Here is a 23,953-nt window from a genome sequence, read left to right on the forward strand (position 1 = left end):
CATATACTTCGTAGACATCCTTAATCTCTAATAACTCCATTCTGCTCTCTGTTGTTCTGTTGTCAGTGTTTCATTGAAAACTATTATTGGCTAAATTTACATATGCACTGAATGTGATTAATTTACCGTAATCTAAAGCTTAATCACAATGTTGCCTTATTTGCATTATAATGGTATTAAAGGGGTCATATGATGCTGCTAAAAAGAACAGTATTTGGTGTATTTGGTGTAATGAAATGTGTTTATCACAACGAAGCACACAGCGTCTTCAGGACATGGCGGAAAGCGGCAACAATACTACAGTGAGAATAAAAGTTACGCCTTCTTCCTTTGCGTGAACATTTGGGTGGCGTTATGCAAATCTTCCCACATAGTGACCAAGAGATGTGGGGGCGTGTTAGAACGAGCCGTTTTAGGTAGGTGTGGCTGATTCTTAACTTTTATAAAGAATATCTCTTTGGATTTGAGACTTTAGTCTTTGCAACTTTACAGATCTTCTTTATGCACCAAGAGCTTGTAACACTCCAAAGAGAAAGGAAATTTTTAAATCGCATCATATGAAAAAACTGAGAAATTGAAATCGCATCATATGAAAAAACTGAGTTAACTATTGAGTGAGTAAATTGGGTGAATTTCCTGTAAATGTACTTACCCTCAGGCCATACAAGCTGTAGATGAGTTTGTTTCTTCAACAGATTTGAATACATTTAGCATCAAATCACTTGTTCACCAGTGGATCTTCTGCAGTGCGTCAGAAACAGAGTTAAAAAAACTGATAAAACATTACAATAATCCACAAGCAATCCATAATATTGCTTTCTCCACAGTGAAAAAGTTATCTCATCTGAATCATAAAGGAGATAAATATGCACAGATTAAGCACCATTTATTAATGTAAACAGTTCTAAACAAATATGTTTGTGGATTTTCAAGTGAGAGGACAACAGGGGATGGACTTTTTCACTGTAGGGTGCATATCCAAAATATGGATTATGGACCTAGAAGTGACGGTTTAAAAGTAACATGGCTTGATGAATTTGTTTCTTACAAACACAGCTTTTTACCTCACAAGACATTCATTGATAAACTGGAGTTGTGTGGATATCTTGTGGATTATTGTGCTTTTATCAGCTGTTGGACATTCATTCTGATGGCACCCATTCATTTCAGAGGATCCATTGGTGAGCAAGTGATGTAATGCTAAATTTCTCTAAATCTGTTCTGATTCCGATCATTAACTTCACTAATGATGTGTTCACCAGTGCAAGAGCTGGCCAATAATTTCTCCCTTTCAGCAACCTGTCATTTGCATAAGAATGCAGCAGTTAGCAAACAACACTGATCCAGTCATTCCCGATCCAATCCAGTCCCGTCCTACATTTTTTCTCTTCACAATTTTCATTTCATGCCAACTTTAAATAGTAGTACTCTTAGAATATTGGGTCCCACTTTATATTAAGTGGCCCTAATACCTGTGTACTTACATAGTAACTTGATGTGTACGTAGTATGTAACCACAGTGTAAATACACATTGGTACATAGTATCTAGAGCTGTAATATTTCTGTAACTACACACATGTAACAACCATTCGAATGGTTTGTGTAAGTACAAATGTGTAACAGGACATATATAACTACATTTTGTAACAACAATATGTATAAGAATAATTGGAACAATTTGATCCAGGGGTTGGTGATGGGTAGGTTTAGGGGTGGAAATGGGATCCGGGGTGGAAATGGGTAGGTTTAGGGATCTCAAGTTGGTGGAGTTGGTGCACCACTGTAATACCAGTGTACTTACATGGTAACTCCTCAGGAACTGTCCGCTTAATATAAAGTGTAACATTCTGGACACCAACCACAATTTATATGTAAGGCCTAACTTACTGGCCACTGCTGTGTAACATCAGAGTAATTGCATGGTAAATCCATAGGAATTGTTTACTTAATATAAAGTGTAACACTTTCTTTACCAAAAAGTGCTGTTAGTCCTGTTACACATTTGTACTTTCATTACCAAAAAGTGTTGTTACCAATGTCCTGTTACACATTTGTATTTACACATACCATTCAGTGGGTTGTTACATATGTGTAGTTACACAAACATTACAGCTGTAGATACTATGTACCAATGTGTACTTACACTGTGGTTATATACTATGTACACATCTAGTTACTATGTAAGTACACAGGTATTAGGGCCACTTAATATAAAGTGGGACCGAATATTGTGCTTCAAATTTCTAAAATTAAATTATTCAAAAATATGTCCAAGTTATATTTCTGATCCTTGATGCATTATTAGTTTTGATCTTAGTATCTGTCAAGCTATGTTGCACAGTACCATGATGTCTTTTCTGTAGTGCAAATAATGGCTACCAACCAGCTGCTACATGTATTTAGTTGCATGGAATATAAGAGCTGTTTAAACCTTGTTTGGATTTTGCTGTTGTTGTTGTTGTTTTCCTGTTCGCATTGGCCTCGTTTAAATGGTTGTAGTTGTCATAATTGTAAAATGATTGTGTGGGAATAAGTTGTTAGTTATTGCTCAGAGGCTTGTGACTATATCAATAAAAAAATCACTTGATGGACCTTCACTATGTATCATCATTACTTCCTTGTACTCTATTCAAAGAACATCCAATCAGTGTTTTTTTTTTTTAAACTTATTCTTCTCTTTCCGTCTCAACTTTAGTTTTTCATTTATAACGAAATGTATCCAACAAGAATGTAAGCTCTAGAGAGGGGCCTGCTAACCGTCCTATACTAATAAACATCTGTTATTCAAATGATGTACTTGCTCAAAGACAAGCTGGGACTGGAAAGCAGCGGGGATTGATAGAGCAGAAGTTCACACGCTATCTCACAAAAAGCACTAAAAACAAATCTATGCTGTTGACATGAAAAGAGAAGCTGTAGTAGCTCTGTTTTGATAGAGTGACTGGTGGGGTCATGAGAGACCCACAACTGATCTCCACAGCTGGAATGCTAATAAACCACCTTGCGCTGCTGCTAATATATGCTGCACTCTAGCACAACTATACGACGAGGAGTTGATTTTAGAAGCACAGATTATATGTCAAAATAGGTGAAATGTGGTGATTAGAAAAGGGAGTTGATGTTCATTTCTGTCTGAATTTGTTAGTGGATCTTTTCTTTGGGGGGAAAAAAACATAAGTCCCTTGTTGTGGTACAACTGGAGTATTACCCATAGTTCTTTGCTAGTAGTTACACTATGATGAGCTAAGCCACTGCAATTCAGCAGAGGTTATTCTACCGCTGCTCTAGAACAAATGGGAGGAGAACTAGGTGCGTGTTTCAGGTGCAGATGTCTCGCTGGGGCCTACCCCAATCCTCAGCAGGCTTCTTTTTGGGTCCTAATAATAACTTGAAAGTGCCTCTTTTTGCCCCTTTTAATTAGTCTCCAGAACGCATATAGCTAATTGGTGGTTCTTAATTGGGTTTAGATTCGCTACTTGTCTGTTCAGATCCCCCTGCACCCCACCCCCAATCCCTTCTCAGTCTAGGTGAAAAGAAATCCTCACACCCCAGCCAGGGGTTTTATGTTTCTTGTCACTTAGCACTTTGATTTCTTGGTGAATTAAGAGCTATTTAATTGGCGGGGTTTCTTTTTATATCTCCATCTCAGTTGGGGAGAGATTTGGATGGTGTCAGAGTTGAAGCTTTTTAAAGGTAAAAGAGGAAGTTTCAAAAGCAGTAGCTTAACACGCTTTGACAGAAACTTATTGTATTCACAGCCTAGAATAAAAATTAACAGAATGGGTAAATTCATGCACAGAAACAACAGGCATAGTTGTCAAGTAACATAGTGACATCATGGTCTCCTTTACACCTGGCATTAACATGCATTTTGTATTTGGATAGTTTAGAGCTTCATGCATCTCGTCTCCAGCATGATTGGATAGAGCCCAAGCAAATTGCATATAACATGAGTTTGTATTAACTGAAACTGCTGCTGTTTTCACAAAAATTTTAAAACATTAACGGATACTTGTAAAATATTTCTGGTGTTTCTTTTGTTTTCTGACTAACGCTTCTATACTAACCCTATGTTGATAGGCATCAGTAGTAAAGAAAAGTTAACAAAAAATCATAGCACTCTCTTCCAAGTGTAATCCAATGAAATAATTTGATATACACTACAGTATATTTAGATATTGTTAATACACTTGGGTGAGAAAATTGCAAAAGCACATTGTCTGCTGTTTTTATTACTTTTTTAGGACTCACAAACCAGCCTATCAAAGTGAAACACATGATTTGCCGTGTAACCTCATCACATATTAAGTTCAGACCTGAATGCAAGTAATGAAAATGCATCTAAATTCACACCGATCATCTTTTAAAAGTAGTTTCAGTCATCCGATCACAATTTGTCTTTTGATCAAGATCAATCCAATCATGCATGCTCATTCCGGTTGTAAGGTGGCTTGTGAGTTTCCTGATTAAACTCCATTATGCTTTAGTTTGTAGTCAGTGAATAGACCGTACACATCAATAGCTTATTCTTTAAATCAATACATACCTCAGGTGTATGTACGATTTCAGAAGTGGTATTGATATTGAAATAAATGTTGTTTTCTTGTTGTATTGATAACATAGTCCATTTAAATACCTTTACGTGGCACTGTAGTAATTCTGCCATCTAATTTGGATGCTGTTGGATATGTTTAGAGCTAATCTGGAGGAGGAACTAAACGCAGCCCTCGACAGAGTTGCAGTGCAGGACCTACAAGAGCATCAGCAGGAGGAAACACAAGGTATCACACACTGTCCTATCCAACACACACTTCAAAGGCATCACTTGCACTACTTAATGTAATGAAATGTAACTGATGAGTGTTAAGCTGTTCCATTGTGTAAACTGTTATAAACATTCTGAATCCTTTCTTTTGGGAGAATGCAACTGATCCTTTCCAGTTCATCTAATACCAATGCCAAGTAAATGAAGTGGTTTATTAATACTAAGTCCCAGGCCCTTATTCTGCACAAATTGTTCAATCTATTGAGGTTTATGGAATGAATTTAAATATGAAACTCCAGTATCCACTCTGGGACTAAATGGTAGCAAATGTGAAAAAATTCTAACACCTGTGTGCTCTGGTTGAACTTTGGTCAGGAGACACCTTTAAGATTATAATTTTTAAAATTCAATCTATGATTAAAGCAGTAACTATTTTTTTGCGGAAACAAGTCTGATGATATAGGCAAAATAACATTATTCCTTAATGTAATTTCAAGACTCATATCCTGTATGCATATTTCTCTGACCCATCATATTAAATATGTTGACTAATGTTATTTTATTAGTATACTATTATAGTATTTATTAATATTTTGAATTATCCTTTATTTTTACATTTTTAGTTTTCATTTTTATTTAAATTTTGGAAATGTTGTTATGCTTTTGTCATTTTTATTAGTTTTGGATGTCTATTTAGATTTTATTTCAGCTTTAATAATAGTGTAGGACTCACCCTCATATTGTTACAACCCTGACTTTCTTTCTTCTGTGGATCATAAAAATAAGATATTTTTAGTAAATGCTTTTGTTTTGTTTTTCTTCCCTCTGGTTACCAACATTCTATAAAATAGTTTATTTTGTGTTCTGCATAAGAAATAAAAGTCTTACAGGTTTGGAACAGCATGAGACATGAGGGAGAATAAATAATGGCAGAATTTTCATTTTTGTGTCAACTATCACTTTAAACTTATTTTTAAAGAATTGCCACAAAAGTATTTCGAATTTCCATTTAAAATATTTTGAGTTTGTTTTTCATCTAATAATTATGTTTTATTTCAGCCATTTTTTTTTTCAAATAACAAAAACTATTTTTATTTCACTCTAAATCCTCCTTTTACCAATTTAAGATTTGTTACATTAAATATTATCCTTTCCTCGGTCAGTGGCAAAATCGGGTCATAGGTGACACAGGGCAGCAGTATTCAGTATGGAGCATTTCCCCACACGCAGCTGCCACAGACACACACTTTCATCTTTCATCCGCTTTCTGTTCCAGTGAAATCACGAAATAAAATTATGACATGACCATTAACCCTTGAGAATTTGAGAGAGGTGGGTCCAGATGTGCTTTCGGAAATCCAGTTTGCTGTATTCCCAATTGATTTCAAATTCACATGGCTCTTTGCACGCCCTCAGAAAGGAGCTTGTACATTCCTATCCGTCAAACGCTCCATCAGAGCGATCTCTAGACACCCTTCTTTGGGGAAAATTGGCCAAATCTTGGTAGGGACATTTCTAAAAGTTGGCAGAAAGTTAGTAACATTCCTACCTAAATCAGTGTTGTTGGGAAGTGTTAGCTACTTTAATGACCAATTTTATTACCACAACAGTGTTTTCTAACATGGCTATTCCATATTCCTTTTGCATTTTGCCTGCTGGATATGAGTGCAGCATAAGATGTGATGTCCGATTTGTAAACAAATGATTATGAACCGATTCTTTTAATTAGCCGTTTCTGAGGTCACAGCTGACTCCTTCATCATGAACCATGGGTTTTGTTGTAATAAATTAATGAATAGTATTCTAAAAAAAACATTTTGTGAAATATACTTAGACATGAAGATTTTTATTTTCTCCCCAAACTGGAAGATATATTAGCAGAGCCCACAGCAGCAACTTTTAGTTTAAAGATAAGAATGCTTTGAAGTAATTTATGAAACACGTATTCCTTTCTATGGACTAGTACGACACTATGTACAGTACCATACAGCCTTTCTGCTAGTGATGCACGATCATGATTTTTCATGGCCGATTCCGATACCGATTTTTTACAAACAAACTGGCCGATTCCGATACCGATTTCCGATTTTTTATTTTTTTTATCAAGCAACAAACAAGAAAGAATAAAAGTACACATAAACAAGATGTTTATTTGGTATTTAACAGGCTAAACTGGGTTTTGGCTATTGAAAACAATAACTGTAACCATCTGAAATTAACAGCAGTAACTGCGCAGTAAGTAGGCTACATTCAATACAAACATAGGTAGGCCTACTGACAAAAGCATTTAGCTTTTGTTTTTAAATTGGGTTGAAACTATAAACTGGCCTTAAATGAAAACATTAACTGTAACCATGTAATTTTAAAGGCAACAACTGCATAGTTCCACAATCCAAACAACACAATCAAAACACATTCAACACTCCAAACAAAGATGTTACTTAATCAGCATTCAGCATTTGTTTTCGTTTTTAAATTTGGTGTAAAGAAAAAAAGGTCTTTACCAGTGAAACTAAATAAAACCAAACTATATAAATAAATTATTCCAAGATGTTAACTACGGCAGGTGCTTTTTAAATCACATTAAGTCAATGTAATTTTAAGGTAAAATAAAAAATATTCATCCTATAGCCTACAGAACTGACGCTTACTTCTGGCTTTTCAAAAGTGCTTGCGAGTTCTTCTTTACAAAAAGAAGCATTTCAGCTTTGTCACAAGTTAGTCTGTTTCGTTTCTCATCCAACACGTGAGAAGCTGAGCTGAACAAACGTTCACTGTCTACGCTTGTGCAGGGCGCGGACAGGTACACTCGCGCAACTTCAGCGAGTGCAGGAAAGCGCTCTTATTTGTGTGCCAGTACACCAACGGCTGTTCGCTTCTTGGTATCTGTGCCTCAGACAGGTAGCTCTGCATTTCCAGTGCTGTACGGCTGCCCGTATCCTTAATCACTTCATATTTTTCTTCCAATATCTCATCGTGCATCGCCAACAGCGCGCTTGCTCTGCGTGGTATTGCTTCTGCTGGCGACTCTGTGCACACTTCCGGAAAAATCGGACAAAAAAAATACAAAAAAACCGATTTATGGCCGGTCAACCGGTGCATCCCTACTTTCTGCAACTCTTCCAAATATAAGCTCATCTTCTAGCAATGACGAAGTGAAAATGTAACATTCAGTGCCTCTCTCTATGGATCTTCATGCATTAGTGTAGGGATTTCATGAACAGGACACTGATACGCCACTGAATCACCATCATGAGGCTTCGAATTAATTCAATCAGGAGTCAACAAAGCTTTCTTTGTATCAGGACTGAAAAGCCAGTTCACAACATATAGAAACCCCGATGTCTTGTGAGTTTTGTTTTGTTTGTTTCCTCCTCTGCAAGGTCTGTGTCAATCTAGGTTCTAAGATCTCCCTCACCACGCCAAAACATGTCTCGTATCACAGACTCTATTGGCCACTGGGAAGACCTTGAAACATGGCTAAGTGTGGCAACAGATGGCCTCCTACCTAAGGCTGCTGAAACACTGAGGCATCAGACACAGGACCAGCTGGATGACAACATAGCAAACCTCAAGTCAATTTGTTAAAATATACTGAGGTCACGGCTCGCTGGACGACCCTTGATTTAAAGTGTAACATAACAAATTTGAAATCGGTTTAATCAGGTGAACTTCGGATTTTCAGATCCGAGTCCTATCAAAACCTGAATGAATTAATAATAATTAATTCCCTTACAAATTTAAGTAATCAAGTTGTTACATTAGGTTGGGATAGAATATGATCATGGATGACTATATCAAAGGATTCTGTAATATGACAAGTATAATTTATAATAAAAAGTCATTTGGCTGTTAAATGTTTCTTTTTATTAGCTTTCATCCTAAATTACAAATTACTAAATCAAAATTACATCCTAGTAATTTTTTTAGTCTGGAGAACTGAGAGTATGACACTTGGATGCTTAATGTGTTGTCAGATTACCCAAAATATTTAATAAACAAATATTCAAGGGTTGGGGGATGTGCAACTTTGTGAATAATGAATTAGAATTCTGCAGAAATCTTATGCTCAAATCTTCAAGTGTGGACTCCATGTCCTAATGATGGTCAAGTATAGTAATTTTCAATCACACTTTATTTTAAGGTCAAATTCTCGCTATTAACAAACCATTAACTATGTCTGCCTCAATAAATTCCTAATTTGCTGCTTATTAGTAGTTAGTAAGGTAGTTGTTAAGTTTAGGTATTGGGTAGGATAAGGGATGTAAAATATGGTCATGCAGAATATGTGCTTTATAAGTACTAATAAACAGCCAATATGTTAATAATAGGCATGCTAATAAGCAACTAGTTAAGAGTGAGAATTGGTCCCTATACTAAAGTGTTACCCAATTTTCTACGTTTTGCTGTCTGTTGTTATTATTTTCAAATCAAGATGTTTAGAATTTTAATTCACCCCCTTTTTTCTTGATGAACCCAGATATATGAGGTATCCTAAAGGCCTATCCGATATACTCATGGCAAGGTTCTTTTCCGTTCTTCATTTAGGGGTAAAAAGAAGTTGGAAATATCATTTAAGTGGTATAGTGTTTGCGAACATCCCGACGCCACCCATGCTGCTGAGAGAGCTGTTTGGGTGAATATGTAAATATGTGCTGCACGCTTTTCTCTTAATAACAAACACACAACAAAAATCACAGTGGTGAGAAAACAGCAGTTAAGAAAGCATCTGATGAGAGAGATGTGGATATGTTTAAACCAGATCTGCAGTTTAGCACTCCAGTCAAGTCACGTCACGTTTATTTATCTAGTGCTTTATTGAGCAAATGTCATTTTCCAATGTTTCTTAAATTGTCGTTTTTCACTAACCTTATTAAATGTCCTCTTTCACATCAAATTCTTACATTATTTCAATGAATTTAGTTAAAATAATAAGAAACTGTAGAGCTGTTATCATTCAAATTTTTCCACTGCAAGAAATTTCAAATGCATAAAGAATTTTATAAGATTAATGTTTTAATATTTTTTTAACACAAATAAGAAATGTTGGGAGAAATGCAATGATAGTTTTAAATATGAAACCAAACCAGTAGGTTGCGGCAAATGACTGTTTGAATGAGTGCGTCCTTTAGTCCTTCATCCAACAGATTCGTTCAAATGACTGATTCATTCAGAATCGAGGCAAGTTACAACTGTCTTTGAATGGGTTACTGAATCATTGACTCACTTGATTCGGTCAAAACAAGGATTCATTCAGTAACGAAACACTGCTGTGTTGCTCGGAGATACAAAACAGTTCTGCTGTGGCTTTGATTGGAACTATTTTCATCAGCGAAATTGAGCAAAAACAGTCAATAGTGTGTCTAAAATGAAAGTCACTGAATTTTTGCTTCTTGTTTATTTAACTACTATTGCATAAAATCACATTGCAATCGTGTTGAAATATTTTGGTCGTTCAATGTTGCAAACCTAAATCATATATTATACATTTCTTTTATTATTTTTTTTACTACCGTAGTATGCATCTATAACTTTCTGTGTGTGCTGTTGCGCTCATTTGTTTTGATTTCTGAACGAGTCTCTCTCGCACTCACTCAGGCTGCGCGAGCTTCATCTGGCACGACATAAATACATTATCAGTCGCCGTATTTGTGACGTCAAAACAGACCGGCTCAGAATCGGTCGGCGCATCTCTAGTGTTTGCAGCGAACTTTTCAAAGAAAGTTTGCTTTGGAAAGCTATTTTAACTTCCAGAACAAATTCCAAACGAACTTCATTTTGACCTGATTTTGTTCAAAATGTCACACCAGTTCTTTGTTTTGCTTGAAGTATATCGGGGCCTTCATTGTAAAAGTGCGATTTTTGAATCTGTAAAAAAAAAGACTTGTAAATTAATAAAATCTTATAACACCATGGGCATTTTAATAATGAATATTCTTTTTCTCTAGTTACGCCAAGCTCTAAAATACAAGTATATCAGGTATAATGGTAAAATACTTTTAAAAATCCAGTAAATCACAGACAACTAGAAAAGTCCTGTAAAATCATTGTTTAAAAGAGAACATTCAGTGTTTAAAACTTGAGTGATTGTTTCTATTTTTGTATTTCTGCACATTGCAAAATTTTGCAGTGAAAATAGTGAGCCACTGTGAAGCCGAAGACTTATGTTGAGCTTTAGTTCTCAGAGTGCAGAAGTGCCATGAGATGGAACACAGCTTGACCATAGAAATGTACACTATTCAAAATAATTATAATAATAATAAAAATATATATTTTATTAAATTATATATTTTTTTACATGTTATTTCCGATGTTAGCAGCACAGTATGAACAGGTAATGGTCCCTTAAATTTTCTGTGGTGTGATCATGCTCAAATAAGAGCATGCGTGTGTGTGCATGCACATGTGAATAGTTGTGTTGTTTTTTTTGTTTTGTTTTTTTGCAAGTGTGTGGTGTGTGCATGAGGCTACAGAGAAAGACAGGTCTGTGACTCACTAGAATTTCAGCCTTGCTTCTTACTGTCCAAAGGTCAGCTCAGAAAAAAAAACATTTGTAAATATTTCACAACATGTTCATTCGACAAATGAGCATCCACATTCACCATGAAACTTGTATTAACCCAAGGCAGCAGAAAGTTCTGCTCTCCAAATGTGTTTATTTTCCCCTTTTTAAATAAGCATAGCAGCAAAGTTCCTGCCATGAAGTCAAAAACACAAACTCCATCATACATTGACAGTTACCCTTAAAATTTATTTGTATTACTCTAAAATAACCTGCAAGATTGCTTCAGGTCAGAAGGTTTTGATTTGTGGTTACAAGTCCCTTTTCTTAGTCTGTTCATTAAAGGCCTCTTTATGAGCTCAATCAGTTGAATAGACCTTTAAAAAGACAAGAAATTATGTGTCATTAATGATAATTGATTTGAATAGGGAAAGTGGCTGTCAGGTGACAGTATGGGTTTTTATTCCTTCAGCAGAGCTTCTGTTTCGGGAAGTGCCGGAGGACGAGGTCAGGAGGAGCAGCACCCCCATCAAGACAACCGCCAGAAGAGTGGAACAGACTTTTAAAAAGGTACCAGTCGTTGGCTGTTCAGCCTTTATATGAATAGCTACATTTTGTGAAGAATAATAATGTAAGGTCACAGTTCCTTACATCATGCTCAGAGCCACAGACTATTACCAGACATTAAATGCATAAAAAGTAAATGGTAACACTTTACAAAAAAAATCAGGTTGATAACATTAATACACAAGTATCATGAACACTAATTTAAACTTTTTAACAGTAATGTCAACTAATTTAAACTAAAGTAATAATTTTTATTCCGAAAGACAGATGTGATGTGTGATGTCCAATTAATCTTTCATATGTTCAAAATATACATTGTCATATAGACAGGTGAATACTGTTGCTCGACTATGTAAAAACCCACTCAATTATAGCTATGCATGTAGGCAAATTAATGAACTATTTTTTTTAGCATTTATTAATCTAGGTTATCTATGTTCATTGTTAATTAATGTTTGTTTATATTAACTAGTATACACTACCAGTCAAAACTTTGGGATCAGTAAGACTTGTAATGTTTTTTAAAGAAGTCTCTTATGCTCATCAAGGCTGCATTTATTTAATCAAAATACAGAAAAAAAACAGTAGTCTTGCAAAATGTTATTACAATATAAAATGATGGTTTCTATTTTAATATCCTTTAAAATATTATAAAAATATGTAAAATTTATCATTTATTTCTGTGATGCAAAGCTGAATTTTCATCAGCCATTACTATAAAGTGTCACATGATCCTTAAGAAATCATTCTAATATGCTGATTTATTAGAATTATCAATGTTGGCAACAGTTGTGCTGCCAAATATTTTTTTGGAAACTGTGATACTTTTTTCAGGATTCTTTGATGAATAAAAAGTTAAAAAGAAGAGCATTTATTTAAAATAGAAATCTTTTCTAACAATATAAATATTTGCTATCACTTCTTAACAATTTAACATCCTTGCTGAATACAAGTTTTAATTTATTTCAAAAAAAGAAAGAATACAAATTTACTGACCCCAAACTTTTGAACTGTAGTGTATATTGTTAGAAAAGATTTCTATTTTAAATAAATGCTCTTCTTTTTAACTTTTTATTCATCAAAGAATCCTGAAAAAAAGTATCACAGGTTCCAAAAAAATGTTAAGCAGCACAACAGTTTCCAGCACTGCTAATAAATCAGCATATTAGAATTATTTCTGAAGGATCATGTGACACTGAAGACTGGAGTAATGATGCTGAAAATTCAGCTTTACATCACAGGAATAAATTAGATTTTAATGTATATTAAAATAGAAAAACATTATTTTACATCATCATAATATTTGCAGCCTTGATGAGCATAAGAAACTCCTGTAAAAAACATAAAAAATCGTTCTGATCCCAAACTTTTGACCAGTAGTGTACATGTAAACAATTGTTGTTTTGTTGAAAGTGCTAAAAATGTATAGATTAACTTTAAAGGGTTAGATCACCCAAAAAATGAAAATTCTGTCATTAATTACTCACCCTCATGCGCATGCGTTGTTTACATGAAGCGGAAGCAAGCGCATGCTGACAAATCCACAAAGACGTGGACTCCACCCACTGTCTACACAAGCCAATCAGATAACAGCCACTCGCTGACCAATCGTAGCATGTTCTCACTATAACCAATGCTTTACCGAAACATTTCTTTACAATCAGGGCGATCTCGCCCTGAAATAACTTAATTCATCTGCATTGGCTCAAATAGGAAAAATAAGGGCAATAAAAATTGGTACAGTAAAAGATGTTTAAAATTGGATTTTGTTAGACCATTAGACCGTGTATCGCCAAGCCACAGTATTACATTTTACGTGCATTTGAAAAAGCCAGAGAACAGCACTTTACATACTGGATATACTGTAGACGCGTTCATAGAAGCGTCATGTTATTCAAGATGGACCAAAAAGTGTCAGTAAGTAACTCACTAATACATAACTGGACTCAACCTCATCAGTGTGGTTCTAGCGATCTACTGTATAAAGCATTATAAATTACGTTTTTAAACATTAATTAAAAGTATTACAAAATGTTTGGAGAGAAAAAATATACATGGGTTCTTTTTAAATGTGTTTAAAGGTGTCGAATATAAATGCATATAGGCTAAATGTAAGACAAGAGATATTCATTGGTTAAAACACTTGATCACACAAACAATATTTCATATGAATCATACTTACTAGTTTTAATAGTAAAAGTTACATTACAGTATCCAAAGTAAATGCAAGGTTTTTTTTTTAATTTTTTTTTTTTTTTTATATATATACATTGGCCACACACAAATACCCAGTACACGCTGTAGTGATGCTGAGGCTGGTACCCATGTTGTCATCTGGGTCCATATTTGATATTATATGTGTCATTATATGTGCGAGTAAATAAATCTGTTCCTGCCCTGATTGTAAATCAAATTGTGATTGGTTATAGCGAAGATACGACTGGTCAGCGAAGTGTGGCAGTTATCTGAATTTATACATCGGTAGTGTTGTGCAGTATTTTAAAATATTATTGAAAGTTGTTGGTAATGTAGTAATGACACCTGAAGGAGGAACAATTGCAATAAAAAAAGTGCTGAGGCTGGTACCTATGTGGACATTTGGGCCCATATTTGATATATGTGTGTCATTGTGTCATGTCTTACGCCGTGTCAACCCTGTTCGCTGTCGCTGCGCTGAAACAGCTGTAACTGCAACTGGACACATCAAAGTGAATGTGCGAATATTTGTCCTTCATCGTGTTGTCCTTCATCGTAGACAGTATCACTCATTATAATGGGTTCTGGTTGCTTTGGATACGTCGCAAGGGTGTTACTGATCATGCTCGGGATCTGTGAAAGATCATCATGTGTGTATAATACTGAGTTTATTCTCATTCGCTGATCCTGATGAAAATATAAAGAAGCCAAGTAGGATTTATTAATGACACAAACAGCACTTCAGTTCAGTTTGAACAAAGTGTCCATAGAATGCAGTTCCTTTCAGGGGTGCGAGTAAATTAATCTGTTCCCGCCATGATTGTAAAGCAAAAAGTGATTGGTTATAGCGAGAATGTGCTATGACTGGTCAGTGAAGTGTGGCTGCTATCTGATTGGCTTGAGTAGACTGTGGGTGGAGTCTATGCGTTTGTGGATTTGTCAGCCCATCTAGTCACTAGAAATGTTTCAAAATCCACAGAAGTGTGCAGCAATCCACATGTGCACAAAAAGCCATTCACAAATGCACAGGAAGCAATCCACAAATGCGTGCAGCGATCTAAAAATGTACAGGATGCGATTCACAAATGAATGGCAAGCAAAGTTGTGTTTGTGACATAAAAAGATGAATATTTGTGAATATGTTTTTAATTTGCAAATCTCATTTTTATTTATTTTTGAATTTAATGATTGTTAAAAAAAAATTTAAAAATCTAATTTTTTTGTAAGATTTATTTGTGTATCTCATTGTATTTATTTGTGAATATGTTTATTTTTTGTTAATCTGTTTACATTTATTTCATAAATATAATAATCATAATCTATTTATTTGGAATAATGCAACAAAAATCTCTCCATATAAAAATATGTGTATATTGGCCAAAAGTAAATTTATACATCTGTAGATATTGTTGAATGTTGTTGGTAATGTAGTAATGCCACCTGAAGGAGGAACAAGTGCAATAAAAAAAAGAAGTAATATTTAGAAATGTTTAGAGATTTTAAAGTCTAATTTAAAATTTTGGTTTTGATTTGTGTCCCGTGCTGTTGGTTTTGATTTTGGGCAAGAATTTTATTTCAGTACATAACTATTCAAAACTAATGCAAGTAGATCACATGCAGAGCTCATTGGTCTAAAACTGGATAGAGGTCATGCAAAATAACAGTTTATAACAATGGGTGTGCTCAGAAAAAAAAAAGTAATGTAGAATGTAGTAAATTAAAACAGCGGTAAAAGCCACCTGTCTTCCTGTAAAATGGATCGCTCATTTAAGCCCTCAACAGCACAACAAAACACCCTTAAGACTCATTTGAATAAAACTAAATTCAAACTGCTCTGTTTGCATTTGCTAGCTCTGCTGGTATTTGACAGCGGGCACTTCATTCATTTAACACAAGCAAATCATTTGTCATTAGTATTTAGCCTGAGCAAATCAAGCTCACACTCTATTCAGAAGCACTTGACTTCCCCTAAAGCAACATTTAGCTTGGTTCTTGCTGGAGGGGCTGGTGAGGACTGAGGGAACATTCTGAGCAGAGGAATGAAATGGTTTGTAGAATAATTTGGAGCAGATGATGGCATTGTGAGCGGTGCCAGCAGCTGCCATATGGTCGTGTAATGGGGGCTGTCATCGCCTTTATTACCGAATGACAAGCACCATGTTAAACTTAATAACCCACAGGGGCAGACTGCTGTTTATGTGCTCCTGCAAACGCGTTATAAATGAAATAATTTTTGATGGAGTTGTGGGAGGGGGTGAGTCGTTGTCAGCCAGCCGTAAAGGGGCCTAATGTTGTTTGAAAGGTGGTGTGCTGCGGCAGTACGGCTGCGAGAGTGCTAAATAAAAGGCAGCGATTTGCCTGGGGGTATACACCCAGCAGGCATCCCCTCCTCTCTTTCACACCCTCCACCAGGATTTGACAAGCTGCCTAAATGGCCCTCTTTTATGTTTAGCCATGAGTAACAAATTTGGGGGGAATCACTGAGTGCCTGCTTGCCTGCCCCAGAAAGGACCCTCTCCATAAAGGCCAAATGAGAGTTTAAACTACAAACGTCTCGAAAAGATGAGGTGATAATTTGCTGTGCACATGCCTCTGCGTACTCCCACAGATCGAGCAGTTACAAAGTCAAATGGTCTCTCTGGAGAGCGAGATCGTGCAGTTGCGAGAAAACAACCGGGCACTACAGGAAGCGAATGGAGCTCTGGCTGGAGAGCGGAGTGTTCTGCAGGCCAGAGTTCAGCTTTTGCAGGAAAGCAATGAGGCGGAAGAGGCCCAGGCCAGAGAAAAACGAGACCGACTGCTGGCCCAGATGCAGAACTTTGAGAGACAGGCGAAAGAAGCCATGAAAGCTGCCGCCCAGGCCAGGCGCAGACTGCTTAAGATCCGCCAGGAACTAGGAGTCCTTCGAGCCGAGAGAGATTTCCATCGGTCCGCAGCTAAATGCAGGGCGAAAGCCGCCACTCTGGCAAACAACAAGATCAGGTCCAAAGCACCCTGGGTTGACGCCTCCAGCAGAACACGCATGTGCTCGACGCTGAACAGGATGGACAGTCCCGCCAAGGACGATTGGGAGGACATGAGCGCAGACAGGTACTTCCCCCACCTTTCACTGTCCCTGTCTCTTTCTCGCTTTCCATCTCTCACACTCTCATTATTTTTCTGACTGTAGGGACAGCATGCATATGCAAAAACACAAGCAAACGGGTGATTGAATCCCAGCTTCTGTCTAGTTGGTATTCAAAAGAGAAAAAAAGAGCAAGAGGGGGGCAGAAAGAGGAAAAAAATCAGATCCTTTGAATTATCCTGGGATGTCTTGCTAGGAGCTTATTGACTGAAATTTGCATGTAGAATTAGCCACCTCTGAGCAGCCGAGTTGAACCGGCGCCAGGAAGCACCTGAACCCGCCCGCAGCACCTCACTTTCTGCCCAATGCCATTTTCCCAACGCCATGAGCCCCGAAATTGACAGTTTGGCCGGTTAATTTAATTTGTGATTCCTTTGCATATTCATCACTGACAGAGGAGGAGTCCTAGGCAAACTCTGGCCAATCAATTGAGTTTTCCTCCTGTGACACTCTTATTCAGCTATAGTCCCAGCATCTCCCTTCTCTCCTCCTCTTCCTATATTTTATATAATTTAACAGGATACATTTTGAATGACTCTGTTCGTCTCTCTACGAGATGTCTACAAGCTGTTTAACATCCTCAGAAATCTTCAGTAATTATTTCATGAAAGTTTTATGTCACCTCCTGCATCAGAGTTTATGGCATGATGGATGGTATGATGATTTCCAATGATACCAGTTCAGATTTATTTCACCCAAATGCACCACTACTAACAGAACGGCATGCTGGAAGCTTTCCAAATCTGTCTCCAAGAGGCTCTTGTATGAGATGCCGGAGCGTTTAGAGTGTCCCAACTGTGCCTCAGCAGTTTGAGTTACACACCACACATTGGTGTTTAAGTTTCTGGGTTGTCTGCTTTTCTGCTAATTAACCACTCTCATGTGAATGCTATGGAATGGCACATAGTAGTCCCCAATATATCTCTTTATCTTGGTAAATAAGTCAACTTTATCTCTGCAGTGACAGTGAAGAGTTCTCTGACAGCCTGGAAAGTCGATATTCTGTTCAAGCTCGACGAGTTTCAAGGAAAACTAAGGTTTGTTACACAAAATGTTTATATTATTTTTAGGACCTTACAATATTCTCTTCTTTTCTGTTTAAGATTTTTTGCTCAAATTAAATAACTGTCATTTGCCTACAAATCAGTATATTTTGTTTTCAACAAGATAGTCAACAGATTCATAAGAAAGACATTTTAAAGGTGATTTCTGCACACCTAACCAAAAATAATGACAAAAGGTTTCAAAAAGACTTTATTTTAGTGTCCTTGTTATGTGTTACATGTACTTTCTATAGTAATAACAGTAAGTTATGCATAATTACAAGCAGCTAACCCTAAACCAAACTCCAGCTCTAATCCTATAGTAAGTACATGTTATTAATTAATACTATTTGCTTCTTATTTGCACAATTACACTGTAACAAGGACACCTTGAAATAAAGTATAACTGAAATGTCCTGAAAATGTTCTCAGTCTGCCACTGGTCATCCAAACAGACTGCATCCTTCAAACTAGGCTGTATCTGAAATTGCATATTTCCCTACTATATAGTAGGCAAAAAACATTATTCAGGGGGCGACCTAATGTTTCCGGCAAGATTCTTAAGTGCGCATCCAATGGTCACTTTACTATCCCATGAGGCCATGGGAGAGGATTTGTAAATGGCAGTAAATCAATGCAACTGATTCTGGTAAGTTACATGACAATGACAACATGACAAATGGATTATATTCATACGACACATTTCCTAACTATATAAAACAATTTAAAAAAATACTCGTAAGTATGCAATTTTTAGATACAGACCAAGTTTCCGTCTAATCAGGTTCTCGATCTGGCAGGATCTAATCCGATTGGCTGGCTTTACACAGCTTCTTAAAGTGCACATAGGTATTCTTTTGTTTGTTTGTTTTAGTTTTTTTGTTGTTGTTTTTTTATTTACAAGCTGCTGTGTTAATACAGGGTCTGTGAAGAGATACAAGGAAAAGAAATGGAAAGAATTATTATACAGGTAGAAAGAATTATTTTACAAATGACCATGAGAGACAATTAATTAGAAACATTTCTAAAACACGTACATATATACATGTATGCATATCATTTTGAACATATGTAATTTACATTTTTTAGTGTGGTAGGTGCCATATTAAATGTGGTGCATTATAATAAAACCACCCCACCTTGACTAGCAAGCAATATAAACTGTGAGCAATTTGTCTTTGGCTTTAAATGCTCAAGCTTTTTACAGTCGGGGTGAATTCCGATTTACTGTTAATGTGTTTATTGTTCATCAGCTGGAAAGAAAAAAAAAACATTCTGAAAGTGATTCAAACAGAAAGCTTTAGTATGAAGTTTTTATATGACATCTACTCAAAGATCAGGCCTAAGCTCATGTAATTGGTTGAAGCAATGTTGCTGTATCCTCAGAGCCTAAGTTGTAACACTTTTGAACAGAATCAATCTACAAATAGCTTATTTATAGTTAAAAAAAAATCCGCTCTTCACCTTGAAATTGCCTCTTTTCATTTGCAGAGCGAAGAGTTAAAAAAAAAAACATTTTATTCTTGACTTTAAGCAGCTGTGTCGATTGGGAGATGTGTATCAGAGGTGTCTGTTCCTGTAAAGTGCGATCTCTTCTCGGGGACTCTCAGGGCTCCACTGGCTCTCCCCCATCCCCTCAGGGAACATGGAAGCTCCATATCTTTTCCTCTTTTCGCTTCCTCTCAGCTCTACAGCTGTCAGCCCTCTCTTAGATCCTGCCTGAATGCCTCTGTGTATTCGTCAACCGTGCTAGCTCACATCGGCGTGACAGTGGAGCAGAGCACTGCGCCGCACGTGTCACACTAAAGAGCTTCTGAATAAATCCGTGAACAAACCCACAGAGAGGGAGAGAGAGACTGATCAAAACCTTTTTAAATAGTGTTCGATACAAACGAGGGGAAAAGCCAAAGCCTCTTTGATGTGACTACAAACGCTTCCTCTGTGTCACTCTGCCGTGAGCCGCCACGTTACGTTATGTTAAACTGTTGCCCCAGCTTTTTGTGTCATGTGTTGTGTGTTTCCACCTCTTGCCTGCTTGCAGGGCTGCAGGTACATGCTGATCTGCCCCACAGACAGGCCTGGAATGGAATCTCAAACCAGAAACATCCAATTCCAAGGTAACCTGGTTGACGCAACTGTGCTCAGGCGCTTGCATAATGAGTGATTGTTCGCTCTTGATTGCTTGTACGGTCCTTATCCTATAAATTCTTTAAAAAAAAACAAATAGAAAACTCAACCTACTGTAAATATAGAAACAGTTTCTCTTCAATTTCATTCTTCAAGCAAAATATGTAATTTGCAATTGTTAAGATGATGATTGTTTATAAAAAAAAATAAAAAGCTTGCCCAAACATTCCTACTTCCTCTTCTGCCCCACTCCTATGTGTTGGTTCAGTCTAGCCCCCAAATTCATTCAGTTGTGTCAGAAATTGGCACTGGATGGCTCAAACACATTAAAGCATCACATTGTTTCAAATCAAACAAATTAACCTGTTTATGTACAGTAGTTATCTATAAGACAGTAAAATAGAAATAATTTTATTGTCACGAAATTACAGACAATTTATGAGGCTCATTCACTGTGTTGGTACATTTTAGTTGCAAACTTCTAATCCTCTTCTTGAATGCCTATAAATTATACAATTTTGCATTGTTACTGGATAGATAGATAGATAGATAGATAGACAGACAGACAGACAGACAGACAGACAGAGAGACAGACAGACAGACCCTCAAGACTGGAGTAATGTCTACTAAAAAATGAAAATATATTTAAACAGAAAACAGTTATTTCAATTTGTACAATTGCATTTTTAATCAAATAATTGCAGTGAATATGAGTATTATTATTATGAGTAATACTAATTTCTAAAGCATTAAACATTTAGCTTTGCAATTACAGGAATACATTTTAACATTTAAAAACATTTGAAACATTTGAAAAGTAGTTTTAAAATTGTAATAATTTCACAATATCACTCTTTTTACTGTATTTTTTATTAAATAAATGCAGACTTGGTGAACATAAGAGACACTGGAAAACTTACCCACCCCAAACATTTGCATGGTAGTGTAAAGCTAACTGAAAGCGCAAAACAAGGACATTTTTATTTCTAATTAAATTAATTAACCTTTTTAAAGGAACACAAGCACATGCCATGATGTCTGTTTTGTAGTATGTGGGGCATGGGAAAACTGCACAATTACAAAATGTGGTCCTCTATATTGTATTGTTTATTGTTTTGTTATTGAAGACATAACTTCACATTAACATTTTGCTGAAGCAAAATCTTCCTTCAGTTTTTTTGTGAAAATAAAGACTCGAGGGTTTAACCAGAATGCAATTTTGCATAAGAAGAATTTAAGAAATTAAAATAGCGTTTAATAAATTATAGACATAAATACATTATTTTGTAAAATAATATTCACTGAAATAATATTATAGTCACAGCAGTCACAATAACAATTTTCAAATTAAAGCAGTGGCTGTAATACTGTGGATATAATATTGTTATTATACTAGCTGGTTTTGTACTGTAAGGCATAATTAAAGTGTTGTTACAACCTTAGGTATCCACTGTCAGATTGGAAGAGACTGACAGTAGCATTGTCCTCTTCACCACCCTCAGGTGCCTCCCAGCAAAAGATCAGGAAGAAAAGAATTTCAAAGTCCCATGCTGTTTTGCAACAGCGTCTTCTGTCCCTCCAGCAGCAAGTCACAGCTCTACAGGCAGAAAAACAAGCAGCACAGCAGCTTGCAGCAGAGCAGAGCCACAGACAAGTGCAAACTCAAGTGCAGTTAGACTTCCTTCTCCAGCAACTCAATGCCAGCAAGCAGCTTTCAAAGGTACTGCGAGACCAGAGCGTCTCCACTAGCACTTTATTTACTCCTGGGGCTATTTAAGGAAATTATGAAATTCAAAAATAACTAAGCTAAATAGCTAAGTTAGAGTTTAAGTTACGACTTTAAACCTTATGCTTTAAGGTACACAGTAAGTGATTTATTAATGTATTGGTTTATTTCAAATATTAGTCATTACAGCTTTATCATACTAAATATGTATAATACACACAATATAGCATACTTGCAGGGCTTATTGGATGGAAATACTATGGACTGCAGGAAAGAAAGCCAGAAAGGCCTCTTAGAGAAGAAGAAAAAAAGATTAATAGATGAAAGCATTTGTTTATATTCAACAGCGCTGAATTTGTTGTATTAAACAAGGCCAATCTTTTTAATTCAGCAATTTGAATTGCACTTAGCCACATTGTTTACAATATTATATTATTTATAACTATTTATTTAAATATTATTAATGATTTATTTAACTGTTTATTTATTTATTCTTGTCTTTTATTTTCTATAATTTTCTTTATTTTCCTCCAAAGAATATTTTTGTGAATTTGGTCGCTGTAGTCTAAAAAATTGTCTTTTGGAGTGATCTGTGGAGACAGACTTCATGATGCTCATGCTTATGTCAATTTGTTTTCAAATGTACATGCACAGTGTCGTGTGCTGGCTCCCGTTAGACTGTGCAGTTGGAAATTCCAAAACACACCCTGCTGCAATGACATTTTGCAAGTCTGTGTGTGTGTGTTTGCACATGCGCATTTATGACTGTTTGTTTGTTCAACTCAAAATCTTGCATTATTAATGGAGTGGTGAAAGGGCAGCAGGTTGAGTGCCCCTGCACGCTGCCCCCTGCTGCCCTGTAGTGTGATCACCCTCTTTAATTGGCTAGAGGTGGAATGTCCAGATTTGATCCTCTTGTCTGATGAGGTGATGAAAATCACAGTAGTGTATGGAACATGACTGTGTGTAGTTTGTTCATTTGAGAATTTTTTTCCTTCTTTGGCTTATATAAGAATGATTTTTTTGTAAGAAAACTTTACAGGGAATCAACAGACAGACAAAGAATCCTGTAGAGTGTATTGACTAGGGCTGTAGTATTGACTAGGTCTGTAGATTACATTTACATTTACATTTAGTCATTTAGCAGACGCTTTTATCCAAAGCGACTTACAAATGAGGACAATAAAAGCAGTCAAAACTAACAAAAGAGCAACAATATATAAGTGCAAATGACAAGTCTCGGTTAGCCTAACGCTAGTACACGTAGCAAGGTGTATATATGTGTATATATATACACACACACACACACACACATACACATACATACACATACATATACATATATATATATACTCAGGAAAGTTTGAGAGCAGCACATCTAATTCTTCCACGAAGTTACCTAGTGGTCCTGGGGGTCGATAAACAACTATAAAATGGATTTTAAGAGGGTGGGTAATAGTGGCTGAATGTGATTCAAAGGAGCTGTTGATACTCAGAGATGGTAAAGGATTAAATTTCCAATCATTAGAGATAAGCAGACCAGTACCTCCTCCTCTTCCAGTCAGACGGGGGGAGTGGGGAAAAGAGAAATTATTTGGGAGTGCTGCAGGTGTAGCATTGTCCTCTGGTTTGATCCACGTCTCTGTCAGGGCCATGAGGTTTAGTCTTGAATGACTTGTAATAGAAGTAATAAAATCTGTTTTGTTTACAGCAGACTGGCAATTCCAGAGACCAATAGAAAAAGAAAATTTCTTCTTCAAAAAAAATTTAAAAAACAAATTTTTTTTTGAAGAACTCCTTCCCTTCCAACCTTTCCTAAAGTCCTATTGGCTCACGCCAGTCCAAATGACTGGCCAATTGTCGCGAAGTATGCAAATCGCATGCAAATACTGACGTGCTCGA

At 36.2% G+C, this 23,953-nt stretch overlaps 1 protein-coding gene across 2 annotated transcripts in view; it reads left to right on the forward strand.

The window, feature by feature from the left end:
• cntln (centlein, centrosomal protein) overlaps positions 1 to 23,953 on the forward strand; it is a 108,772-nt gene that overhangs the window by 62,543 nt on the left and 22,276 nt on the right. Inside the window, exons 13-18 of one of the 2 annotated variants that reach the window (XM_016495034.1) lie at positions 4,697 to 4,782; positions 11,741 to 11,838; positions 16,640 to 17,121; positions 18,117 to 18,192; positions 20,240 to 20,315; positions 21,828 to 22,045. In XM_016495034.1, the coding sequence (XP_016350520.1) occupies positions 4,697 to 4,782; positions 11,741 to 11,838; positions 16,640 to 17,121; positions 18,117 to 18,192; positions 20,240 to 20,315; positions 21,828 to 22,045 (1,036 nt within the window). The remainder of the gene's footprint in view (positions 1 to 4,696; positions 4,783 to 11,740; positions 11,839 to 16,639; positions 17,122 to 18,116; positions 18,193 to 20,239; positions 20,316 to 21,827; positions 22,046 to 23,953) is intronic. The other variant, XM_016495041.1, reaches the window with a different exon arrangement.

The sequence above is a fragment of the Sinocyclocheilus anshuiensis genome, unplaced genomic scaffold, assembly GCF_001515605.1.
Source record: "Sinocyclocheilus anshuiensis isolate Anshui unplaced genomic scaffold, SAMN03320099.WGS_v1.1 scaffold517, whole genome shotgun sequence".
Classification (NCBI taxonomy): Eukaryota; Metazoa; Chordata; class Actinopteri; order Cypriniformes; family Cyprinidae; genus Sinocyclocheilus; species Sinocyclocheilus anshuiensis.